Source organism: Clarias gariepinus, chromosome 17 (assembly GCF_024256425.1).
Source record: "Clarias gariepinus isolate MV-2021 ecotype Netherlands chromosome 17, CGAR_prim_01v2, whole genome shotgun sequence".
Lineage (NCBI taxonomy): Eukaryota > Metazoa > Chordata > Actinopteri > Siluriformes > Clariidae > Clarias > Clarias gariepinus.
The window spans coordinates 13123863-13145621 of NC_071116.1; the positions used below are offsets into that span (position 1 = coordinate 13123863).

At 37.4% G+C, this 21759-nt stretch overlaps 1 protein-coding gene across 4 annotated transcripts in view; it reads left to right on the forward strand.

Moving 5' to 3' along the window:
• Nucleotides 1–4317: 4317 nt before the first annotated feature.
• trim3b (tripartite motif containing 3b) overlaps nt 4318–21759 on the forward strand; it is a 29726-nt gene continuing 12284 nt past the window's right edge. For 2 of the 4 annotated variants that reach the window (XM_053516387.1, XM_053516390.1), the window contains exons 1-4: nt 7642–7835; nt 20037–20218; nt 20381–20621; nt 20929–21080. In XM_053516387.1, coding sequence (XP_053372362.1) covers nt 20073–20218; nt 20381–20621; nt 20929–21080 — 539 coding nt within the window. In that variant the 5' untranslated portion in view covers nt 7642–7835; nt 20037–20072. Of the gene's footprint in view, nt 4335–7641; nt 7836–16134; nt 16296–20036; nt 20219–20380; nt 20622–20928; nt 21081–21759 lie in introns of those variants that run through there. The other 2 variants (XM_053516389.1, XM_053516388.1) reach the window with 2 other exon arrangements.

Consider the following 21759-nt stretch of genomic DNA (forward strand, 5'->3'; position numbering starts at 1 on the left):
TGTTCATGCGCGTGCGTCAGGGGGTGGAGGCAGACATAAGAAACTTGAGCTACATCAGAGAGGAAGAAACTTGAGACAGAGGAATCACTCGAAAAGGTGACTTGGAGGACTTTTAAGTAAGAAGAGTTTTTTTTTTTTTTATTCTTGCTGAATTAACTGCTACAGTTAAAGGTGAGTAAACTATTACGCATTTTTAGGTTTTAAATTTATTATCTTTTATGTACTGTATATCCTGATAGTTGATCTGTCATATAGCAGTGTTGAGCTGAATGATGTGTTAATGAGGAGAAAGTGAGAATGAGTAGAAGGTTGCTAAAAAAAATAAAAATAATTATTAACATGGCTAATAACCTACTTGGCTTTAGACCTTAACAGTGTACTAAAATCATTGTTGGCATGTTAAAATATATGCTTTAAAAAATATGCAAAATGTATTCTTTAGAAAAATTGGCAAAATAATTATATATAAAACTTTTCTTCGTGTCTACTGTATTTAATGGAGATTGAATCTTGCTGTTTAAGTAAACTTGACTTCTAAAATCAGCAACTTCTGATTTGAGAACTTCTGAGTTGATTTAAATGTTATTTTGAAAATCAAAATAAAAACAAATGTATTTGCTATCTTCAAAGCCATGCAAAACACATGGCACGTACACTGTCAAGACTACCACACCTGTCTTCCAGTTTGAGAAAGAAGCATTCTGAAGGCCTGAACCATGACTGGCCCATATGGCAAGCAGGGATGTGGCCTTTACTGTTTTTAATTTAGGCTGGTGCAAACTATCATAACATAATCAGACAAATATCAAATTTCACATCTATGTCAAAACATGTCTTATTACGTTAATCATACACTCAACTACAGCACTTCACTTTTTTCCCCACTGAATGCAATTTGGGGTCCAGTTGTTGCTTCATACAGTACATATTAACGTCTGGTGGCTATTAAAGAGTCTACATACCTCTGTTAAAATAACACACTTTCATGAATTAAAAAATATAATAATATAATCTACAGGTACTGTATATCCTATAAATACAGTATAATATAATAATTAATATAATTACTAATAATACTAATAATATTTTAGACGAAGAAAAAAAAATCAACACGCTAACTATTACAAGCTAAAGTTGCACTTGTACATAGTATAAAGATTGCAAAATGGCTCCTGATCAAACGACCTGTGAAGGGTTTCTCTTGTGCATACCTCTTCAGATCAGTCCAGAGATTTTAAAAGGATTGGGTCAGAGCATTGACTGAGCAATTCAAAGACATCTTGTTTTAAAGCCATTTTTGTGTTGACTAGTATTTAAGCTTTGGGTCACTATTATTTTGTCAGGTCATAGATGTCTGTAGTTTTTGTGCCAAAATATCCTACTTGGGGCTATCCATGATGCAATCCATGATTATTTCATGCGGGACAATGGGTCTGCTGTCTTGGGCGATTAGTTGGTTTGAAGCCAAACTTATTAACTTTTAAGATATGATTATGTAACACATACTGTCACATGGTTTGGGGTGAATTTGATGGTGTACAGAAACATGGATCTCGCTACTTTACCCCATGGCCCAAAAGGGATTAAAATTGAGACCGAATACCTGCTCAGAATATTTGATTGCCATTGTTTGCAGGAAGTGACCAGATCATGCCAGTTATTCCTTTAGTTCTTTTTTTCACCTTTATTGGTACTGCAGGACTCTTGTCAGTAAGCCTAAGTTTTTGTTTTGCCTGTTTTTTTTTTTTCACTGTGGTGCTCCATTTACTTCATTTGATGAAGGCCTCCAGGAGTCAGATAAAACCTATATGTCCTCAATATAAGGACATAATAAGCCTCCTACAGAAACAGCTGAACTTTATTTGAGGTTAATCGAAATCATGTCCTTTTTTCCCTTTCTCTGGGTGACTACACTGAATCATTCAATTTTCAAGGTATAATTCACTCTCAATCAAGTTCTATGCCAGATGCCCTTTCTACTGCAACCCACCCATTTGTTTTGAAGCTAATATTTATTATTCAATCTGGGGTATTACATACAGTTGTGTGAAAAACTATTTCCCCCTTCCTGATTTCTTATTCTTTTGCATGTTTGTCACACTTAAATGTTTCTGCTCATAAAAAACTGTTAACTATTAGTCAAATTGAACACAAAATGCAGTTTTTAAATGATGGTTTTTATTATTTAGGGAGAAAAAAAATCCAAACCTACATGGCCCTGTGTGAAAAAGTGATTGCCCCCCTTGTTAAAAAATAACTGTGGTTTATCACACCTGAGTTCAATTTCTGTAGTCACCCCCACGCCTGATTACTGCCACACCTGTTTCAATCAAGAAATCACTTAAATAGGAGCTACCTGACACAGAGAAGTAGACCAAAAGCACCTCAAAAGCTAGACATCATGCCAAGATCCAAAGAAATTCAGGAACAAATGAGAACAAAAGTAATTGAGATCTATCAGTCTTTTAAAGGTTATAAAGCCATTTCTAAAGCTTTGGGACTCAAGCGAACCACAGTGAGAGCCATTATCCACAAATGGCAAAAACATGGAACAGTGGTGAACCTTCCCAGGAGTGGCCGGCCGACCAAAATTACCCCAAGAGCGCAGAGACAACTCATCCGAGAGGCCACAAAAGACCCCAGGACAACATCTAAAGAACTGCAGGCCTCACTTGCCTCAATTAAGGTCAGTGTTCACAACTCCACCATAAGAAAGAGACTTGGCAAAAAACGGCCTGCATGGCAGATTTCCAAGGCGCAAACCACTTTTAAGCAAAAAGAACATTAAGGCTCATCTCAATTTTGCTAAAAAACATCTCAATGATTGCCAAGACTTTTGGGAAAATACCTTGTGGACCGATGAGACAAAAGTTGAACTTTTTGGAAGGTTGGTGTCCCGTTACATCTGCCGTAAAAGTAACACAGCATTTCAGAAAAAGAAAATCATACCAACAATAAAAAATGGTGGTGGTAGTGTGATGGTCTGGGGTTGTTTTGCTGCTTCAGGACCTGGAAGGCTTGCTGTGATAGATGGAACCATGAATTCTACTGTCTACCAAAAAATCCTGAAGGAGAATGTCCGGCCATCTGTTCGTCAACTCAAGCTGAAGCGATCTTGGGTGCTGCAGCAGGACAATGACCCAAAACACACCAGCAAATCCACCTCTGAATGGCTGAAGACAAACAAAATGAAGACTTTGGAGTGGCCTAGTCAAAGTCCTGACCTGAATCCTATTGAGATGTTGTGGCATGACCTTAAAAAGGCGGTTCATGCTAGAAAACCCTCAAATAAAGCTGAATTACAACAATTCTGCAAAGATGAGTGGGCCAAAATTCCTTCAGAGCGCTGTAAAAGACTCGTTGCAAGTTATCGCAAACGCTTGATTGCAGTTATTGCTGCTAAGGGTGGCCCAACTAGTTATTAGGTTCAGGGGGCAATTACCTTTTCACACATGGCATGTAGGTTTGGATTTTTTTTTCTCCCTAAATAATTAAAAACCATCATTTAAAAACTGCATTTTGTGTTTACTTGTGTTATCTTTGACTAATAGTTAAATGTGTTTGATGATCAAAAACATTTTGTGTGACAAAAATGCAAAAGAATAAGAAATCAGGAAGGGGGCAAATAGTTTTTCACACCACTGTATATGTATATATGGGTATAGGTTTAAGGACCCGCAGCAACGATGCTGGTGGAGCTCAAACTACTGACCCTATGATCAGCAACACAGAGCTTCAATTGCCTGAGCCACCACTGCCCAGTGCATTATTGATATATGCAAATTATTTTTGACTCTAAATGTTATTGGCCCAATTATAGGGTGTTCACACATGCAACCAGTTTATTGAAAGTTTTTTTCCCCCCATAAAACATTAATACTGATTTTTAATAAATATTTATTTGTTGCTATGCAGACTAAAACGCACATTACAATGATCTGAAATTATTTATCTTGGCTTATTTTTTTTTATATCCACTGTATTTATTGTTTAAAGGCAGATTGAGTCACTTTGTTTAGTTCTTATGCCAAGAAAAGGCAGTTCTGCCCTACAGCATTGTGACTACTTTAGCCAACCCAACCTTAACTGATCAGCTAATTCATCATCTAACTTAAATTATAATTTCAATATGGCGTTTGATTTATGTATTCATAACTGTACTTCTTTTAACTTTGAAAATGTGTTTGGCTCAGCCAGTTATCATAAAAAAAAAATTCTATTGTCATTTGTGCCTTGTTGTTCATTTTAATTTTGTGTAAATTTTGTGCACAGGTCTCTTCAAGAGCTTGCCCCAATTTACGTGTGATCCTTGACAGAGATATCATAATGGCTAGGTAAGTTTTTTTGTCTTAAAAATTCATTAGCGCCACCCATGTGGCTGGCACAGTGCTTAGTGTTGGCACTTAATTCTCTAGTTCTTTTCAAGTTTCCTCACACTAGTCAAATACACCTTACACTTCTCCTCACTTTTACTCAAATTGAAAAGATCACCCACAACACCAACACCACTTCCAAGTAAACTAAATAAAATTCTTGAGCAGTTATATGCTAGTAAGGATAATTTATTCCTGTGGGTACAAAAAGCTGGTCCAATCCTACAAAAAAGCTAATGTAGCACAAATTGCAAAAAAAAAAAAAAATGCTGGCCATGATGGAAGGGCATCAGACCATTGGGTGCATCACACACAATTTGCTGCAAAGTTTTCTAAATTGTTTATCTAGCCTCCAAATTTCCTAGATCTCAATCCAATTGAGCATCCATTTACTGTGCCAGACAAATAAGTCTGCAAGTCTGATTCATGGAGGCCCAACTCCACAACCCACCCAAAGAATCTGCTGCTAATGTCTTTGTGCCAGACACCACAGATTAGATTCAACTTCGTTGTCATTGTGCATATGCAAAGTACTTGCACAAAGACGATGAAATGCAGTACAACCCCAGAGGTCTTGTGAAGTCAGACCTTATGGAGCCAGAGCAGCTCCTGTGTTGTGCCACCTACACAATATTGGGCTTAATGTTTTGTTTTGTCTTTTATGTTATGGCTGATTACATGTATGTGTGTATATATAATCCTGTGTTGGTCTTCCATCCCGAATTTAGACCAATCAGCCATTACATCTACTGTAGTGTTTCTGAAAAAGGCCTTGGCTCCCCTGACCTTAATCAGAATTTTTTTTTTTTTACTTAAAATGAATGCAAAGAATCACAATCTGTTTATTTAGTTTTATACATGTCTTTTAATGTGGACGAAAAGTGCTAAGCTAATTAATTTTAAATTACCATTTTGCTACAGAATCACAATGTCTGAATTGTAAGTGGTGCCCTACAAACTGATTAAGTAGTAAAGATAATAATTGTAATTATTCTCCTTTCATTGCATGATTCATAGCTAGGCAAAATAAATTTAATCTGTAGAGACAAGGCTGAACTGACACTTTACTTGTAGGCTTTTTTTTTTCATAACTACTACACACGGGTAAATTCTAAATTCTGATTCGTCACAAGGTATTGATTGTTGTGAATTTGACTGATTAACAAAACACAAGGTTATACTGTTTTGTTAAAAAATAACCTGTTACATTACTGTAATGTCTCTCCATAGATATTTTTTATGAATATATCTTTAAAGGTTTCCCACGTTTTGCAGTTGTTTTGGTTTTTTTCCCCTCCATGTATTCTGAATTTATTTAATTTTCAAAGTGCCTGTATTGTGTGAGTGTTGTGTTTTTCCCCAATGACTTTACAGTCAAGAGGCAGAATAGAGAATGGACAGATGAATGAATATTTAATTTGGGCCTTGACGATATTAAACAAATTTATTAACACATTTTTTTTCTATACAGTACACCAAAAGGATTTTTTTTTTTTCCAACAATAAGGAAAATAAGTCAGTGAACACTAATGATTGTCAAAATTGATTAGACAAATAATTATTTGAAATGTTTGGCTGAGTATGTGTATTCGGACAGTGACGCTTATTTATTTTAAGTATTTTTGTCTCTGCACACTACCACTATAGATTTTAAAATGAAGCAATCAAGATGTGACAAATACTTTTAGCTTAAATTCAAAGGTTTAACAAATCTATTAAATTAACTGTTAAACAGGATTTTTCAAATGCTCAAAAGTAACTAAAAACTAGACTGAGCACTTTCATTGGCTGTTTTTCATGGCAAGATAATGTTACTGAAGATGTTGAATTTGCATTAATAGTTGTTCATGGCAATATTTACTATACGGTCCAATGTTGTCACTGCAAGTGAAGGAGGCCATCGTAAAAGCCGAAATAACAAAGACCTATTAAAAAGAGGGCAAGTATATTTCAAGTACAAGTACTAAAGACAGACAGACACGCCTTGAACATTCCTAATGAGGGCCAGGTTATTATTAATTAGGGAACTTGCATTATATTATAACTATGAGGGTCACTACACTTTGGTTATTAACTCAACTATGCAATTTATGTGCATGTGACTCATAGACTGGAAATGTCATTACACCAAGAAAAACAGCATGAACGAATATCCATACTGTAGTTTGTCTTCAAGCTGAGAAGAAGTTTTGCAGGAAGTAATGTAAAATGCAATGGAAAATGTGTTGTGTTGTTTTGCTTCTGTGCAAACAGATTCATTCTCGCTCACTTACTGGGTTGTTGGATGTATGAGAATATTCCCAACTGCAAAGCGACAGGAGTTAAATAAGAATTCCTGGGAGGGAGGGGTTAATGGGAGGGACATGGGACAAGCAGCCATCTGAGCTCCGCTGCACTGGATGCAGTCTCTATGGCAACAAACTTTGCTCATGCAATCAAATCCATGCATCAGTCTTGGCTCCGCCCATTTTCTTCTATCTCCATACCATCTTCCATTCTTGTTCTTTATTGGCAAAGCTTTGCACTCTGTCCTCATAGTTTTTTTTTTTTTTTTCTTCCTCTCTGCTTATTCTCATATTCTCATCTGTACAATTCTTTCCACACTAGATGCAGGCGATTATTTTTAGCTTGTCTTGAAAGAGTTCAAGCAACCCCTTATCTTTGACCCATGCTGCTGCTTACAGTATGTAGTCTACATGATGACTACAGTATCTCTCACAATTTTCACATCAGAGAACCTCCTTATCTTGCTCTGATCTTTTTCATTCTGGCTACCAAACTCTATCCCCCGAGGTCTGAATATGCATGCTAATAAGTGAGCCCTCCTCTTCAAGGCCTGCTGCAAACAAAAGAGTCTTTCACAATGTGACTCACATGATCTTTAATGCCATCAGCTTTCATTACACAAGGAGAGCCATTGATTTATCACGGAATAGGTTTCGCATACGTGACTCTCTCTTTCGAAGTTACTAAATTCTCTTCTAAAACCTGGCTTTTTTATATTTGTAAATATTTGCACATGAACGGAGTTCTCTATAGTACAGTATTGTTTCATATTAGATCATGAGCCCCCTCTCTCACTCTTTAGTCTTTTGCCATTATGGTTTCTCTGTACCATTGCATCTGCTTTTTACAGCCCCCTCCTCACTTCCTTAGCACACCATCATTCACGTTACTCCCTCCCTCCGTCTCTTTCTCTCTTTCGCTCACTCTCGCTCTTGTTCACATGCACACACTCACATTGGCTCACACCCTTCTCCTTGCTTTCCCACTCTGCTCTTGTTCTTGCAGCTCTTTTCCTCTCATCTTATTCTTGCTGTTTCTGTTGGGCTTTTTAAATGCTTTCTGGGATGTGGCTGCGTAGGGATGGACAATACTCTATGTTTGGAAGCCTGTGTTGATGGTACCCTGATCTCTCTCTCTTTACCCCTCCATCCTTGCTGTCTTTCTGCAAACGCTCACGTGAGTCCTGCACTGGGGAGCTCCCCTTGTTTCTTGTATATTATACCATGGTGCAGTTATCAATCTCTGCTCATTTTCTTTCATCTTTTCCTGCGATCCACCTCATCCTTTATCTTGCCTGTATAGGGATTGGTATGAATAATTTACACAAGCGTCTGGCTTTTAAGCTTGCAGTCAGTATGCTTCACTGATACACAGCCATAACACACAAAACCAAAATCCACTTATGTAAGACAACAGAGGGAGAGGAGGTTGAACCGTAGGGTGTGTGTATGATGCAATGTTCCACTTGGAAAACACACTACACTCCTGGCCCCTGCTTCGACCATGTATGTAGGGTGTGTGTGAAATGCTGCCTGTGGATGTTGCCATGTCATCACTGACGCCTGTTTATTGAGGCAATATTTTCTTCCAGCCTGAAATGCCTGCCTTTATTCACTCTGTCAGATCGTTTTTATGGCAGGCTATGTATTTGATTACATTTTCATGTACTGTATGTGGTTTGTTACATTTTGTATTGCAGTTTCTCTGTCTGATGTGCATGTGTGATTTGCATGCATGTGCGTGATTCAGCGCTGTCTAACACAGTAGTACATGGAACTGTCTGTCTCCGGTCATGGCTTCCATTTAAGAATAAAATTAAATCTGTGGTTTGATATGTAGTTTATTTTTTATTGTGTGTAAGGACCATTACTTAAGATGCATGTTGTTCTCTCTGTCATTTTTAAAACATTAGCATTTTGTGACATTCCTAAAACTTGTCGGATGACTCAGGCAGCTGTGCCTGATTATTATTATGAATTATTATTTCTTTACTTTAAGTATCTGATGTTTCAGTGTATAAGAGGTAAAGTTTCTCTGAATGACAAGAAACTGGCACACCTTCTCTAATTGAACAACAACTTCCTCAGCAAGTGGTAGAGCTGTGCATATAAAAGATTGCATAGTGCACCTTCTGTTTGTTTCCTCTAGGGAGATGTGGTGCCAACACACTTTTTTTTTTTTTTAATAAGAATTTTTCTTAAGAGGAATATGAGGTGATATATAGGGCTTAAATCAAACTTCACTCCTGCACACACATATGAAACGATTGCATACACATATATGAAACACTCACACATACATATTTACTACTAACTGCTCAAACAACTACATATGAAATGCGCGCGCACACCTATGAGATTCTCAGTGTAACCAGAAGGCATTTCAGTGTATGTGCGAGAAAAGTATGTGTGTGTGCGGAGGATATGTATGTTTGTGTATGTGCGCGCATTTAATATGTAGTTGTTTGAGCAGTTAGTAGGATATACTGTATGTACTGTATGTGAGTGTTTCATATATGTGTATGCAAGTGTTTTATATGTGTGTGCATGAGTGAAGTTTGATTTAAGCCCTATACGGCTTAGATGTGGGCTAAGTCTGATTCCTAACCAAAACTCATTGTGTGTATAGAAAGGTTATTGGATGTTTATCAGGATGTGATTGGGGTAGTTGGTTGTGTTACAGTAAAGTATAACTAATTAGTTTGTGTAGCTGTGGCTCATAAACTCATGTCGAGTTGATAACTTGGTCATATTCTAAAATTGCAGAGGCTAATATTTATGTTTGTAGACACCAAAAGCAATTAAAAGTTGTTCTTTTCTGTATCCTGTGTAATGGCCTTTCTTGAGAACTACGCATCCCTTTCAATCTTCAACTCATACTAAAAATTTGAATGGAATTTTCCCTAACTGATATTGTCTACATAATTTTGGTAACTGCGAGGACAGCAGAAATAGATAAATGACAGTAATATAATGCCTAATGAACATGGCTACATTATCTGAGATCATCAAAGGGCTGTTTTTCCACTTCAGTGTATGCCTTTTGTGTGTATGAAAAAATGTTTTGTTTGACTCATGTTGACCATTTTAATGGCATGGATTGGTCAGTGGTTAAAACCTAGGGAACCTTAAACCACTGATAAATCAATATATATCAAATAAATGGCAAGCAGAATGGGAACAGTACAAAAACAACAAATTATTCAAAATAAACCCAGTGGTGGGAAAAAGAAGTTATCACCCATTCGAATTAAGACACGACCAGGTAGTATATACGGTACAAGGTGCCATACAAACATTACCCATGCTTATTTATTAAAGGATGAAGAAGCCCCAAAATGTCAGCGCTGCAGAACTACCCTAACCATAAAACACATACTTTTGGACTGCCCAAGTTTTAACACCATAAGAAAACAATTTCTACTGGAACAAGATTTAAAAAACATATTCTGCAAGGCAAAACCAAAAAAACTCTTACAATTTCTGTCTAAAGTACACGTAAAAAAACAAATGTAAAACCCTGTTCTTCTGACCAAGACCATGCTAATATGTGATCTATTATTACTATAATATCCTTTTAACTTTCTCACTACTCTCTTAATCACTTACATTTTTATAACCTAATAAATCAGCTTAATATTTGATGTGAATCTTGCCATAAAATAGCCTAAAAGCTGATATGGCAATAAATCCAAATACAAAAAAACAAAACCTAGGGACTGATTATTTAAATATTAAAACCAAAAATTCCAATTTTTTAACCTCTTCATCTCTCTGTTAAGTGTATGTCAGTTGCTAATGGAAAAATTCACATGTTACACACCTATTGAGGCTTTTAAAATAATGTTTTTGTTTTGTTTGTTTATCTCTTCAGCTGCTTTGAACCTTGTATGAACCCTGTAGCAAGAGCTGTTCATTTACTTATCATTTGAACTGGATTTTCATAGGTTTAGCCTGCAGTGTGTACAGTAAATGTCAGTGGTTAAGCCTCCACCCTTTACTAAACTCCCACTGTGCAGATATGAATAGGGAAATGTCTGAACCTGCCATATCTGGAGACTAAACAATTGAGCAGTCGCAGGGAAGTGAATTTTGGGCCAGGGGTAGCTCAGTGGTTAAGGCATTGGACTACGGTTCGGAAGATCCCAGGTTCAAACCCCACAACCACTAAGTCGTCACTGTTGGGCCCTTGAGCAAGGCCCTTAACCCTCAACTGCTCAGATGTGTAATGAGATAAAAATGTAAGTCGCTCTGGATAAGAGCGTCTGCCAAATGCCAAATGTAAATGTAAATTTCACCAGTCGCTTCTTTCAAGAAACTGGTGAACCTCTACTAGAACCTCTATAAGAATTAAATAAGGGATGAGTTCCATGAGTTTTAAGGATTAAAATTCTCTTTAATGGCCAAGAGGATTAAACGCAAGGGTTGTAGTGCAGGTTCGGGGTAATTCATGCATTTTACAACTGTCTGTGAAGTATTTTAATAATGAATATAGTATATGGTCATATGCAGAAGTGGGTAGATTAGTCAAAAATTGTATTCAAGTAAGAGTAGCTGTACAGTACTTCCAAATAGTTCTACTTCTACTCAAGTAGAAGTAAAAAGTAGTAATACAAAATATCACTCAATAAAAAATAAAAAGTTTTTTTTTTATTTTAGTAGAAAAGACTACTTAAGTAATGTCTGATTTATTTATTTATTTATTTTTTTTTTTAGAAATTATGTAAGCAGCCAGGCAAAATGATGACATAATGTACAAATTCTGACATTTCCAAATAATGAAATGCATAAAATAAATTTAATAAAATAAATAAATAAAACTAAATATCTTTACAAAATTGATAATTAAGAAACACAAATTTCCTAATTTCACCCTTTTAAAGCATAAAGCTTTTGAAACAAATACCTACTGTAGGTAACATACAGTATGTATGTTTGAACAATGTAAACTATTTCCAGTGTAAGATATATTGTATATTCAGTTGCCCTTCAAATGCCTCAGCAGATAGAAAATAATTAGAACATATACAAGAGGTCTCACTTTACCATCAACTCTATCCAGCAGAACAATGTAAGAAACTTATATTTTTTAGCCTCAAGCTTTTGCTCATTATATATTTTAACATTGCAACATTAAATACAATTGTTAAACCGCGTCATGTTTCCTTTACTGTCTACACTGGCTGAAGATATGACTACGTACATGTGGTTATTGTCGGGGAGTCTGTATCCATCATGAAAATATGCAAAACAAACAACACATAAAACTAGATTATCTGTAGCATTTAAGCACATGATGATTGTGTATTGTATTTGTTTTTTTCCTTTGTAAGAAAATTTAATGAATTATGTTTTTTTTTCCTGCCAAATGTCTTCAAAAAATATGGGCACCCAAAAAATTCTGAATTATGCCATCCTCTTACAGTACCATACACATATTACATTGAGTAACACAGAGAAGGCAGCAGTTTAAGAAGTGAAACCAAATATTTTCCAACAGGTGCCAGCGGGAGACTTTTACTCATAACTTAAACACCAGTGTTAAGCTCATGCACAAAACCATCTGAAACTAGCTCAAAAAGATCAGGTATAACATGAACAAGAAATCAAATTTTCTTAGTTTTTGTTATTGTTAAATGGGAAACATATTCAGAGTAGTGCACACTTCTAGTTTGTAGTTTTTATCCACTCCATGAACCCCTTACCTTTGTCAGTCTTTCCAATATATCTAAAAACAGAAGCTGTTCTGCAGATTGTAGCTCTACCAATTTGCCTAATATAGTTTCTTGTTGTTTCCTTGTAACCATGATGTAACTCTAGTCTTCCTGCTTTAGTATCTGTCACACCGTACTGTATCACTTTAGGGTGTTATGCACTTTATGGTTTGTTTTATGTGCGTCATACTGATAATTTGCTGACTAAGTTGGACTGGGAATAGTTGGGTGGAGTAGTAATGGTGAAGATACAGTCATTTAGGTGGCTAGAATAGGCATATAACAATAGTATGATAATTACATGCAAGTGTACTCTCTTGGCAGTCCATTCCATACATGGATAGGCTCCAGGCTTCCTGCAACCATGTACAGGATAAGTGGTGGAGATTATGAGTAAGAGAGAGTGAGTGTGTGTACAGTATGTGTATTAAGGCAGCAGATTGTATAATGCTCATACAAGATAAGAGCAATGCACTACATTAGCTAAAAGAGATATTAGAGCTTTTATCTAATGCCAGTACTTGTGGTACAGTATCTTGAATTGTAAGTAGTTTGTTTGTTCATTCTGTTAATTTACATTCAACATATGTACAACATCACCCATAATATTACCACCACTTAAGGCTCACACAAAGGCCAACCTGTCTGGTCCAATCTCACAAAAAAGCCAAGATGTCAACGCTGGACATGATGGACAAGCACTAGTACACCCAGTGCACCGCAGCCCACAGTGCACAGGGCTCAGCACGCAAAGAGCCGAAGGCAGCCGACATGGCCCCAGTTCCCAATCTGATGCAGCACCCGCTTGATGCACCAGACACACAAGTCCAAACCACGGAAGCCCCACGCATTACCACACAGCACTCAAAAGAGACGCTGCAACTTCCTGGTGCTAGAAACCACAGCACATCCTCCAGAGGTCTCGTGCTGTCATGCCCTGAGGGGACAGAGCGGCTCAGAATTGGGCATAATACTGTGCATTTGTAAAATTATGTCTAATTTACAAAGTTTACACTGCAATTTTTTTCATTCATTTATTTTCTGATTTCGTCAGTTTTTCAGTTATTGATATGTTTCAGCTAAGAAAGCGAGAGCAGGAGTAAGGTCATGACCTATCCAAGCACAACTTATGGCTTTAATGTGTGCATAGCTGACATGATTATTTTCCACGACAAACTTATTCCCAGTCCCCAAGTAAATATCCACCCCTGCTTGCTTACTTTATTAATTTCTTATTTGCATAGCTCACACTACTTTTCAGCTTTGTTTTTACATATGTTTTTAAAAATGTTTTTTTTTTTAATCCTCCTTCTGCTTGTTTACTAAATAATACACCATTCTTTCTACAAAGGTGGCTGTCAAATCTCTTTTTTAGGATAGACTGTCTGCCCCCATGAGAACTATCCTCACTTCCTCCATCTCTACCACTGTGCATAAAACAAAATTAAAAACAATCACCCACTCCTTAATTTTAGAATGAGGACAGCCATGCATAATTCATATTTTAACCTGGCAGCTAAATATCAGCGACCTTTTCCCAGCACACCATCATCTGGCCTGCCATCTGCATGGTGACTCAACATGCCCACTGGTAAAAAAAAAAAAAGACTCACGTGGATTATTTTTTAGTCTTAAGTGAAAGACAAGCAAACTGCCTTTGGGTTTAGTGTGCACATGATGAGATGAGATGTCCATTGGTTTCACTTATTGTGCCTGGTGCAGTACACACATGCATGCGCACACGCACGTGTACACACAGTTATTTAAAGGATCAGATTATTTCTGGCTCATATCATTTAGGAATTTTCTCACAGTAGGAGGATAGAAGAAGCAATAGCAAAGGCATAGTCTTGTACTATGCAAGTAATTAAAATAACTCTGTACACAGCCAAAGCCTTTATATCATGTGAGCGTTGTCAAACGAAAGGTCCTGTCGCCATTTTTAATCCTCACATTCTACTCTGATTACATATAAAATATTTTGCATTTGTACCCACCTGGTGCAGGGCTATAAAAGTGTAACATCCTTTTAGTAACCTCTAATGAGTAAGGATTATGACTCATGAAGACAATCAAAGATGTGTTTTAGATTAACATTCCACCAAGGTTAGCTTCACCTCTCTCCAGGCCATCCTCTCTGTCCTGGGACACTTTGAGTGTTGAGTCACTTTTCACATGCGCTATCCTCTTAACAGGTTTACATAAGATAAATCTACAGCCTCTGCCACTGCAAAAAGGAATGGACGTGTCTCAATTATGTTCATAAGCCACAGCAATGACTTGGTAATAACTGCAACATCTTTAATGTTTTGGGGCAGTGGTGGCTTAGTGTGTTAAGGCTCTGGGTTACTGATAGGAAGGTTAGTGGTACGAGCCCCTGCTTTTTTTGCCAGGTTGCTGCTATTGAGTCCTTGAGCAAAGCCCTTAACCCACTATAAAATGGCCTACTCTGCGCTCTGGCAGTAATGCATATGTGATGAATAAAGGCTGAACTTAATAGACAAATGCTCACAAACATCTAATCCTCATCTTTCATGATCATTAGAAAGGCCCATGCCATGATTATACATTCTGTCCATGATAAAATAAACTATAGGCATGTTTTTGCTTTGGGTCAATGCATTAATTAAATGGTCTTTTAATTTAAGGATTACATGAAATACGATCTTTCCGTAGAAACAGATTGTTTGGACATTGTCCCCTAAAATATTTTTCCCTTTATTTATTTATTTAGCAAACATTCATCTGATTTCCTCTATCTAAAGAGGGAAATTGTCACCACTAACGTATTTTTATTATGCTTTATAATTCCTATGCTTTTAGACTACATTGTTGTTTAATCCCCATATCCAGCGCCACTCAGCGGTTGTAGCAAGTGACGACATAGATTATGTAACTTTTTATCTCTAGTGCAGCCATGGCAGGTTGACAACTTGAGCTCATACAAGACAAAATTCCATTTAATCATTTTGCCTGTTAATGAACACCATACAAGGTTTGACACTGTAGTTGGAGATTATTTTTTGCTTATTAAAGTTAAATATAGTGTATATACAATTGGTATTAGTAATTACAAATGAATTAATTAGAAATAACAGATTTATTACTTTGCATGTACAAAAACATGCATTTGCTTTTATTTGTGTCCATAATCTCCTCAGACCTGTTGGAGGAGCTGAGGATGATAGTGCAGGAACTCTGCAGAAAGGATCAAAGCTTAGTTCACTCCTTGGTGAAGCGATACATATTTGTCCTCGCTGGCTTATCCAGAGATGCTGTACTATGTCATGGAGAGATGATTATTTTCCTGGCACAGGGACCCGTTATCCAGTGCCATTTATTTTCTTTCTGATTTCCTTTATCTCTTTCGTTTAAATGTTGCACCTGACTTTGCACAATAAATTTCTTGTTTATCAGCTACAAAAACTGCTCTACTAGTTATGAAATGTTTGTATGACCAGACATTTTCTGCCAAACTCTGTCTCTATCCTTTTTCCTTATGCTGTCTCACCGCACCCAGTTCGTCGGCAGGCATTGTTAGCCTGTGAGGCAATCCATGCTTTGAGCAGGCTTCTGCTGACCAACCAATAAGAGGAGAGTCCATGGGAAGAGCACTTGGTGTGTGTTCTGTGTTGGCCAATGAAATAGCCTGTGTGGGTTGTGGCTTGAAATCCAGCCTCACGTCAGACGTTTGCTTTAGTCAGTGTGAGGTGGCTAGAGAAAGGGAGGGAGAGACTGAGAAAGGGAGGGAGAGAGACACGGAATGAAGGAGAGTATCAGAGGGAGGGTAAAGAGTTTAGAGTTTAGGGGGCGTAGGCAGGGACAGTGGTACAGGATCTCATTTTTGTTGTTCTGCTTCTGAGCCCAGCTGGAACACAGGAAACACGAATGAAGCCTTCCTGAGATTTCTCCAACTCTTCTGTGTAAGTGTGTGTGTGTATGTGTGTGTGTGTGTGTGTGTGTGTGTGTGTGTGTGTAGGCGCACACAATTATGGGCAGAGTGCAGAACTTGGGCTCTAAAGAATGCCATTGTTACTGGTCTTCCATAGAGACAGCTTCTGCTTTATAGCCAGTCTCAGTCTCCATTGCTATTATACATACTAATTAACAAATTCTTTTTATACGTTTTCATTGAGCCTTTTTCCAACGGCCCTTTTAGACTCTTACTCACTTTCTGGGGCTTTTTGTGAGTCTGTTTATGTTCTAAGTGATATCAGAAGCTAATAGCACATCATTCTCCAGACCATCTAAGGTTACGTTTGACTAGGGTAAATAATCCTGTGTGTTGGGACATGCATGTTTTTCATGGACATAAACTTTATCTTGTTGGCCATGCTCCTTTTGGCTTTGTGATAATCACACCATGACATGTTTTATCCAGACCTGGGATTGACTCCGGATTTGTTTTAATACACCATTTTTTCTTAGACCATTAATCTGGGATGGATAAAAGTCCATCTGAATGTTATTTCCTCCTTGAATTTCCTGTTTCATTCAAAAATGTCAGCTCACATAAATTGTTATTTGCCTTTAAGTGGATTTTATAGGCAGGCCAGCCAGGTGTCCTTCATCTTAAACAAATTTAATACTAAGCGCAGACATGTAATATTACAGGGTGAAACAACAGGTCATGTGATGATTTTGTTTTTGGTTAATAAACTGGACAGTATTTTCATTTTATGCTAATTATGACACAGGCAGCATGGCCAGTACAATGCCTTACATTTCACTTAATAGATTTACTTTTTCAAAGAGTGTGTTTTTGATTTTAGGTTTACCAGTCCCTTATGCACAGAGCCAGTCCTGGTTCAGTCATTAGCACCCAACACTTTCAGAAAGAAAGCAGTTTACAACCCTGTTCTTAAAAATGATGATCATAAGTGTCAAATGTCAAGTAACAACAAAGCCCAAAAAGTTGGTCCTGCAAATTGTTGTATAAAAACAATTCAATATGTGTATTTGGGCTAAAAGAAATAAGAGAACTTTAAGTATTTCCAGTAACTATTCTAGCATGCCATCAAAGTAAACATGGCCTCCCTCTCAATTTGGTATCTCGTGAATCCCAGCCATCTACTTGGTTGCCTGACCCTCTCCAGTGAGTGTCCAGTCTTATTTTAGCCTTGCTACATCATCCTATCAAAACAGATTGATGGACAAGAAGAGGGGGTGTAATGAGGGATAATATCAGCTGTAACATTTGAGACCCTTCCACCCTCATCAGTCACACGTCTGTCCTGTTCTTGAGGCAATCTAAATCTTACATGACTATTTATTTGGTTGTGTAAAAATAATGGCTTAAATCCTGTTTGCACATTTGGAAACTGACAGATGTGTTGACGGGTCTGTGTGTATGAGAGAAAGTGTGAAGCATAATTCATAAATCTGCCCATGACCCACTCAGAAATGCTGAAATGGCTCAAACAGCAGCTTATGCTAATGCTTTTGTTAGTCCTGCACATCTAAATTTAAATAAAAATGCTTAGTTTGTAAGTTTTTGTGTATGTATATATATATACTGAGTCCTAAGTATTTTGATATATTCTTTAATGATTATATAATGATTTATTTGAACTGCAAATAACCTCAGTTGTCAGGTTCTTCAGATTTTTAAGAGTTTCATGCCAAGAAACTCTTGGGTAACTAGGCAAAACTTTTTTTTATAAGCATATACACCAATCAGCCATAACATTAAAACCACTGACAGGTGACAAGCTTAAACTCTCATTGCAATAGCACCTGTGAAAGAGTGGGATATGTTACGCAGCAAGTGCACAATTAGTTCCCAAATTCCATGTGCCGGAATCAGTTAAAATGACTAGAGCCAAATCACATTAGCCTTTTGGGTCAGAGCATCTACAAAACTGCAAGTCTTGTGAGGTGTTACTGGTATATAGTAATTTGTAACCAACAAAAATGGTCCAAGAAAAGGAAAATGGTGAACTGTAGACAGGAACATGGTTGCCAAAGTGTATGTTAGGAGCCAAGGCTAGTCTACCTGCTCTGCTGGGAAAACATAGGTCTTGCGTAGCCACCAACATAAACATTGTTGCAGACCCACCTTTATGGCAAACAGGATTCACCAGGATAATGTGCCGTGATATAAATGATTCAAAGAACTTGGCAAAGAGTTTAAGTTGTTGACGTTTTCCAGATCTCAGTGCAGTCAAGCATCTGTAAGACAAGCAAACAAGTCCCACCTTGTAACCTGGACTTAAATAATAGAAAAAATGAATGAATGAAATCTAATTATTCATCTTCATGAATGAAGATAACCAGGCAGATTTATAGAACTTGTGAATTATTAAAAAAAATAGAAATAGTACTTCAAGTCAGGTTTTTGGTCTTTATTTGATAAGGTGACTCAACTATTCAGTTAGTCAGAGAAATGTTTTTCCACAGCTTCCATACCATTTCAGAGAATAGCCTTGATGCATTTCATGTATCTTGAGGGATGGCTGGTCTGTTTAAGCCACACCTGCTAGATGAGATGTGATATTTTCCTTTAAGTTAGGTAAGTGCTAGACTTTTTTTGGCTATGTAGACAAGCATGGTTGTTTTAAATTCAGATTCAGGTAGCTTTAAACTGGTAATGGAAGGAATGCAGGAATAGGGTAGTGTGGAAGAACTTGGGAGTGGAAATGAAAATACATTTTGTAGCTGCATTCTGGTCGGTTGCAAAGGTCGGATGCCACACATGGCAGACCAGCTAGAAGTTATTTACACTAGTCTACTTTTAAGGTGTCAAAAGGTCTAAATAAGCAATTGTGTACTTTCAGGATAAAAATTTCTGGATCTTCCTGCAATTGTAGAGAGAAACCTGTTGTTGATTTTACAGCAACCTATATGATTTCTTCCAGTCTTTCTGACAATTGAAGCTTGTTGGAACAAGACTGGTTTAACAAGGTTTATTTACCTTTTTTTATCCACATACAGCTTAATGTGACCCTGCTGGCAAAATACCTAAAAGGAATTAGGTAATGATATTATTTATTGCTATGAGAACGGTCTTTCATCAAGTGGTTGTAAACTTAATTGTAAAGGTGTGCTGCTCCTCTTTCTCCATGTGCTTATTCTCATTTTATTCACTTAGTTTATGATGTCATTTTATTATTGTTAAGCAGTGTTGGGTGTAATGCATTACAGTAATGTAAAGTAATGTGTTAGAGTACTCTGATTACTTTTTTGATGTAAGGAGTAATCTAACGCGTTAGGTCCGCCATTTAAGTACTTAATTTTATTATTTTTTTAAAAATTTAATCTGTTATTCAGACAATTTATGTAAACTGTGAGCCAGACAGCGTGTGTGTGTGTGAAAGTCGTCCTACAAGCCCCGCCCCCAATAACTGTCACTCAAAATATACAGGAAGTAGGAACTTGTTTCTTTATCTTTGTTTCTTGTGTGTTCTGCTTCACTTTAAACTATGATGGCCGTGAAGTGCAAAAAAATTTACAAAACTGACTTCAGGAAGTGGAAGTTAAGTTTACAAAAATGAACATGAATGTTCTGTAGCACACTCTAGGAACTATTCAAATAAGAAATGCTCCCTTCAAGGCTCAAAGACCATTTAGTACTGTAATTTTTATAGTGGTTTTATGGATGATTAACCATGACACCACCCCCTGCTCTCTCTCTCTCTCTTTGTTTGTGTGTGTGTGTGTGACAGGTTAAGGTGTGTCCTGGCCCCCGGCTGTGCCTGTGAATGTCTGTCACTATGGCTAAGCGTGAGACTGGCAGCACGAGTCCAGTGGTGCGGCAAATAGACAAGCAGTTCCTGGTCTGCAGCATCTGCCTTGATCACTTCCACAACCCCAAAGTGCTGCCCTGCTTACACACCTTCTGTGAACGGTATAGTTTTACCGTTTGATTAGCTATTTCCCCCTATATATATAATATGTAAAATGATATTTCAAACATATCTTTTATTAATGTAATTATTCTTTTTTACATTTTTATTAAGTCTTTTACAACTTTCTCACATTCATCTATTTTTTCTTTCCTTTAACCCAGGTGCTTACAGAACTACATCCCGGCTCAGTCACTGACTCTGTCGTGTCCGGTTTGCCGACAGACCTCCATCCTGCCTGAAAAAGGCGTAGCAGCGCTGCAGAATAACTTCTTCATCACTAATCTGATGGAGGTGCTGCAGAGAGATCCAGGATGTTCTCGTCCTGAGGCTTGCAATGTGCTGGAGTCTGTGAGTGCAGTAGTTGCTGGGAAGCCTCTGTCCTGCCCAAATCATGAGGGCAAGGTAAGTTTCCTCTACCGATTACCTCAGCAATTAAAAAGCAAAGACCAGAGCCATAGGAACAGTGAAGCTGATAAAATTTAGACAAGTGATAACTTTTCATATCATCGAAAAGAAGGTCACTGGCAAAACTGAGAGCCTCTTACGTACATCAGCAAATAGACAAATCCTCTTATTTTCTTTAGTCATTGGGGCCTGTGTTGTAGATATGAAACACATATTTATCCCAAATGCGAACTTGCTGGTCTTAGAATTGGTTTGGTTTTGGATTGCTTTGACATGCATAGATGTTCTTTGTTTCCCTCTGCAGGTCATGGAGTTTTATTGTGAGTCCTGCGAAACTGCCATGTGTTTAGACTGTACAGAGGGAGAACACAGAGAACATGTCACTGTCCCTCTGAGGGATGTTCTAGAACAACACAAAGCAGCACTGAAGAATCAGCTAGATGCCATTCGAAACAGGTACCACACTCTGTCAAGAATGTCAATTGCATGTGGAAAAAATGCTCTGAATACCAATTAAGGACGACTTTCACACACACACATTAACGGATTGTAAATGACTGCTGTCTGGCTCACAGTTTACATAAATTGTCTGAATAACGGATTACATTTTAGAAAAAAATATAACTAAATAACTGAGTACTTAATCGGCGAACCTAACGCATTAGATTACTCATTACATCCAAAAAGTAATCCAAGTACTTTGTAACGTGTTACAACCAACACTGCTCAACAATCATAAAATGGCATCATAAACTAAGTGGAGAGAGTGAAAATAAGCACATGGAGGAGAAAGAGGAGCATCACCCCTTTACAATTAAGTTTACAACCACTTGATTAAGCAGGTTTGCCTAAAATATTGCAATACACACAACATTATGGGTGACAAATCAGAGTTTAAAAGAGGACAAATTGTTGGATCGTGTCTCGCTGCCGCATCTGTGACCAAGACAGCAAGACTTTGTGATGTATCAAGAGCCACGGTATCTAGGGTAATGTCAGCATACAGTACCACCAAGAAGGATGAACCAAATCTAACAAGAGCAACTGTAGACGCAATAGCAAGCTGTCTGAAAGGAATGTATGGGTGCTAACCCGGATTGTATCCAAAAAACAGAAAACCACAGATGTTTAACTC